We start from the raw sequence: 6,000 nt of genomic DNA, 5'->3' as shown, positions 1-6,000 counted from the left end.
TCAGCATGAGTAAACTCTTTCTTTCCAAGCCTTGACAAACATATATACCACTTGAATTAGAAAGCAGTGTATAAGGAACTGGTTATAAAATCAGCAATTTTTGAGTCCAGTCACACGGGGGCAGCACCTGCAAACACAGGCTGAGGGTAGGTGAGTGGAAAACAGGTAAGTCTGATGGGCTGTCTCAAATTGCAGTCATTCCTTCCCTTTTCTTTCTAAAAGGCAGTGGTAGACCACAGCATTTCTTTGGGTCCTGAAGAAGCTTGTGCAAGAGATTCAGGAACTCTTTCTGGAGAGAATGAAGAGGGAGATGCTACTTATAGTACCAGTGATGATCATATGGATGCAAGTATCACGTGAGTTTGAGATTTCTCTGACTGCTTCCAGAGAATTCTACATAGTGGAATATTATCTGCAGATGCAGGAATGAGATTTTCTGATTGAGGGCAAAGAATCTGAAAAACAAAACAAAACAAAACTAAAAAGAAGGAAGATAGAGAGAGAGAGCTGGGGAGGGAGACAAGGAAAGGAGGAGAAAAATAGACAAGAATGAGAGAGACCATTGTAGCTCAGAGAATAGAGATCTAATCAGACTTTCTCTGATGCCTCCCATTGTGTTTCTGAACAGAAGTGAATGGACAACAGATAAAGCAACTTCCTCCATTCCTGCTCCTACAAGAAGGAGAGAACTTCACCACGTACTGCAATTCCTCAAACACTTTAAACGGACTACAGTGGTATAAGCAGAGGCCTGGGGGAAGTCCTGTTCTCTTGATGATATTAGTTAGCGGTGGAGAAGTGAAGAAGCAGAAAAGACTGACAGCTCGGTTTGGGGAGACAAGAAAAGACAGCTCCCTGCACATCACGGCCGCCCAGACTGCAGATGAGGGAACCTATTTCTGTGCAGGAGCACAGTGCTCTCGAAGCACCTGCTGCCTGTGCCCAAACCTTGCTGTGGGGTCCAGGAGCAGCTCCTCCTTATATCTCTTCAGAGCAGGAGTCAGAGAAAGCTGAAGTCACAGTGTCTATGAAGAAATTAAATTTTTAGTTAAAAAAAAATCCAGGCTAAGGTGGTTTCATTGGGGATTTCTACCAAATATTTGAAGAAGAATTAGCACGAATTCTATGCAATTTCTTCCAGTAAATATAAAGAAGAAAATAATTCCTAACTCATTTTATGAAGATAGTATTACCCTGATACCAAAATCAGACAAAGACCATACAAAATGAAAACTATAGAAAAATTTCCCTCATGAACATAGACAGAAAACTTCTTAACAAAATGTTAGCTAGTAGAGATCATCAATATATAAAAAGAATAATACACCAATCGCAAATGGGTTTTTTTGTTTGTTTGTTTTTGTTTTGCTGAGGAAGATTAGCCCAGAGCTAACGTCTGTTGCCAATCTTCCTCTTTTTGTATGTGAACCACTGCAACAGCATGACCACTGACAGATGAGTGATGTAGGTCTATGCCCAGGAACCGAACCCAGGACACCAAAGCAGAGTGCACTAAACTTAACCACTAGACCACCAGGGCTGGCCAGCAAATGAATTTTTTTTCAGGGATGCAAACTTGCTTCAATATTTGGAATTCAACTGATGGCATCTACCATATTAACAGGCTGAAAAAGAAAATCACGTGATCATATTAAGTTATGCAGAAAAAATACATTTGCCTAAATTCAACACTCATCCATGGTAAAATCTATGAGAAACATAGGAATACTCGAGAACTTCCTCAATAGCTAATAGTATGCTTACTGGTAAAAGACTATATACTTTTTCCTCACAGTCAGGAACAAGGCAAGAATATCCACTCTTATCACTTTCATTCAACATAGTTCTAGATGTTCCAGCCAGTGCAATAAAGCAAGTAAAGACAATCATATAGATCAGAAAAGAAGAAGTAAAACTTCCACTATTTGTGGATAACATGATTATCTATGTAGAAAATCCCAACGAATATACCAAAAAAGCTCCTAAAACTATTAAATGGGTCCAGTAAAGTCACAGGATACAAGATAAACATACAAAAATCAAATGCATTTCTATATACTAGCAATGAACATGTGAACATCTAAATTAAAAATACAATACCATTTACAATGGCTCAAAAAAGACCCCAAATCCTTAGGTGAATCAAACAAAACGTATACTGAACTTTCCTGCAGAAAACTACAAGACACTGATGAAAGAAATAAAAGAATGAAGAGACATCCTGTTTGTAAATTGGAAGACTCAAAATAGTAAATATGTCAATTTTCCACAAATTAATATACATATTTTACATAGTTCCTGTTAAAATCTATGCAGGATTTGTAATACATATAGGCAATATTATTCTAAAATATATGTGAAAAGGCAGAGATACTAGAATAGCTCAAACAATCCTGAAAAAGAAAAATAAAATGGGAGCCATCAGTCTACCTGATTTCAAGCTATAACTACAGTAATCAAGATTATGTTAGTGGTACAGGGATAGACACACAGATCAATGAAAAGAATAGAGAACCCATAATAGATCCACACAAATATACCCAACTGGTTTTATTTATTTATTTTTTTCACAAAAGTGGCAAAGAAATTCAATGGAGGAAAGATATACTTTTCAACATATGATGTTGAAGCAAGTGGACACTCATAGGCAAGAAAAATGAACCTTGATTTAAGTCTCACACTTTATACAAAAATTAACTTAAAATGGATCACAGACTTAAATGTAAAATGCTAAACTGTAAAACTAGAAAAAAGCATAGGACAAAATTTTTGATATATAACTCTAGGCCAAGAGTTCTTAGACTTGACAGCAAAACACAGTCCATAAAAGTTTTAAGAACTGATAAATTTGACTTCCAAATTAAGATCTTTACCCTGCAAAAGACCCTCTTCAGAGGATGAAAAGACAAGCTACAGACTTTGAAAAACAATTTGCAAACCACGTGTCCCACGAAGGACTCATATCTAGAATATATAAAGAACTCTCAAAGCTCAACAGTAAATAAAGCAAACAAACCAACTAGAACATGAACAAAGACATATTTCCCTTAAAAAGATATACAGATGACAAATAAGCACATGAAAACATATTCCACATCATTAGCCATTAGAGAAGTGCTAATTAAAACCACAACAAGATATCACTACACACCTATCAGAACGGCTAAAATAAAATTTGTGACAATTCCATCTTTCCAGAAGCAGACGTTCTTATTCTTTTTAAAATTTTAGCCATTTTATTGTGTGTGTAGTGGGATCACCTTGTGGGTTTAATTGACTTTTTATTGACGAGTAATGGCGTTGAGCACATTTTCCTAAGCTTATTGGCCATTTGGATAATTGCTTTTCAGAAGTGTCCCTTCACATCATTTGCCCATGTTTCTTTGGGTTTTAGGTTATTTATTTTATTTTTACTATTTTTAAATCTGTAGGCAAGTTTACGTATTCTGTATTCAAGTTCTTTGCCAGATATACGTAGCACAGATATTTTAGCCTAGTATGTAACTTGCTTTCACACTCTTTCAATGGTGTATTTGGGGAACATAAATATTTAATTTTTAAGGAGTGCAACTTATTATTTTTTCATTTATGGTTAGTGGTTTTTTGTTTACTTTTAAAGAAATCTCTGCCCACTTCCAAGGTCATAAGTTCTCCTGCTTTTTTTTGAAGCTTCACAGTTTCATCTATCACATTTACAGCTCTTATCCATCTAGAATCAATTTTTTGTATGTTGTGAGGGAGGGGTCAAGGTATTTTTAAAAAGTATGAATAGCCAATTTCTCCAGTACTTATCTTAAAAAGATCATCTTTTTTTTTTTTTTTTTTTGCTGGGAAAGATTTGCCTTGAGGTAACATCTGTTGCCAATGTTCCTGTCTCTCTCTCTCTCTTTTTTTTTCCCCCTCCCCAATGCCTCAGTACATAGCTGTATATTCTAATTGTAAGTTTTTCTAGTTCTTCTATGTGAGCGGCCACCACAGCATGGCTACTGGTAGAAAAGTGGTGTGGTTCTGTGCCCAGGAAAGAAACCTGGGCTGTTGAAGTGGAGAGCACTGACCTTTAACCACTAGGCCATCAGGGCTGGCTCAAGATCATGTTTTCCCCCATTGAATTGTATAGGCAGCTTTTGAGAAAATCAATTGGCAGTGTATACGTATGGGTGTATTTTTTGATTTGACTCTGTTTATTCACCTGTTTATTTTATCCTCATACCAGTAGACCATTCTGTCTTTTTTTTTTTTTAATTTTTTGTTTATTGCAGTAACATTGGTTTATAACATTGTAAAAATTTCAGGTGTACATCATTGTACTTCTATTTCTGCATGGACTACATCATGTTCACCACCAAAATACTAATTACAACCCATCACCACACACATGTACCGAATTATCCCTTTCACCCTCCTCCCTCCCCCCTTTCCCTCTGGTAACCACCAATCCAATCTCTGTCCCTATGTGTTTGTTTATTGTTGTTATTATCTACTACTTAATGAAGGATAAAGAAGCTGTGGTATATATACACAATGGAATACTACTCAGCCATAAGAAACGACGAAATCCAGCCATTTGTGACAACATGGATGGACATTGAGGGTATAATGCAAAGTGAAATAAGTCAGAGGGAGAAGGTCAAATAGACCATTCTGTCTTAATTGCTGGGACTTCACATAAGTTTTAAAATCTGGAAATGCAAGTAAAACTTCCTCCTTCATTTTCAAGTCTTATTCTAGATCTTTGTGCTTCCACATAAATTATAGAATTAGCTACTCAACTTCCGCCACAAAAGGTTGCTAATAATTTGTCTGGGATTGTGTTGAATTTATGGGTCAATGTGGGCCAATTGACATTTTAACATACAGAGTCTTCAGATTCACATGATATCCTCTTCATTTATGTAGATCCTCTCTAATTCCTTTTATTAATGTGTTGTAGCTATTATTCTAGAGGATTTGCATATCTTCATTAAATTTATTTCCAGATATTTGATAAATGGCATTTAAATTTTATTTTCCATTGCTTTTAGGTAGAATCTAGAAATAAAATTGATTTTTGTGTTTAGTGACCTTGTTTAATTCACCTATTAGTTCTAGATCTTGTAGTTTGTTTATAAATTCCTTTGTATTTTCTACACATATAACTGTATCATCTATGAATAAAAATGGCTTTACTTCTACCTTTCCGAACTTTATACATTTAATTTCCTTTTCCTGACTTGATGACAGGCTTTCAGTATGACAGCGAATAGAAGTAGTGAGAATCTATCTCTTTGTCTTGTTCCTGACCTCAGGGGGAATAACATTGACTTTGGACAATATCATAGACACTCTTTATCTGATTCAGGAATTTCTCTTCTGTTTCTGGATTGTTAAGAGTATTCATCAAGCAAAGGTGTTAGTCTTTTATCAAATTCTCTTGTTTTTTTGAAAGTAAATTAAGTACGTTGTTTTAGAAGATCATATTATCTCTAGGACCATATGAGATAGATAACACGAACTTCTAAAATTCAAGACTCTGAAAAGAGGCAATAGACTGGACAAACATATTTTTAGATTCTCCAGAGTCATACAGAGTATTTTTTTGTTTTTCAAAATTATTTAAAATGCCGCTTATTAGTGACCTCCACTGTCTTCTAAAACATAAAGGCAAATAAACCAACAAAAAAGTTATTAATTACTTTAGTTCTGCCTTTAAGTAATCTCAGTTTTTATTTGTTCTTATATTTTCAGCATTAGTGTGTTTATTGACTTATCTCTGTGTGTGTGTGTGTGTGTGTGTGTGTGTGTGCGATCTGGCACAGAATAGGCTCCCAATGAATATTTGTTAAATGAATGAAGTATGATAACTATGACATTTACTCCCTTATCTTCACAGTATGGTTTTTCCACCCTAGGTTTGGGAAGTTTGTCATCTATTGTTGAATTTTGTCCACAAATCTAACTCTATATTTGTCTGTTGGAGTCTTTTGTTCAAAATGTTTTCCATAAATTGGAAGATTGTATTTA

The 6,000-nt window shown here is 35.2% G+C and overlaps 1 gene segment (V, D, J or C); it reads left to right on the top strand.

Annotated features, from left to right (window-relative positions):
• Positions 1–222: 222 nt before the first annotated feature.
• Positions 223–1,014, top strand: LOC131405504 (T cell receptor alpha variable 25-like). The segment is given in 2 exon segments: positions 223–356; positions 629–1,014. Coding segments are annotated over 2 exon segments (444 nt in total).
• The last annotated feature ends 4,986 nt before the right edge of the window (positions 1,015–6,000 follow it).

The sequence above is a fragment of the Diceros bicornis genome, chromosome 5 (assembly GCF_020826845.1).
Source record: "Diceros bicornis minor isolate mBicDic1 chromosome 5, mDicBic1.mat.cur, whole genome shotgun sequence".
In the NCBI taxonomy this organism is placed as follows: domain Eukaryota; kingdom Metazoa; phylum Chordata; class Mammalia; order Perissodactyla; family Rhinocerotidae; genus Diceros; species Diceros bicornis.
Note: the sequence above shows the minus strand (reverse complement) of the source record. Positions and strands in the feature narration are given on the sequence as shown.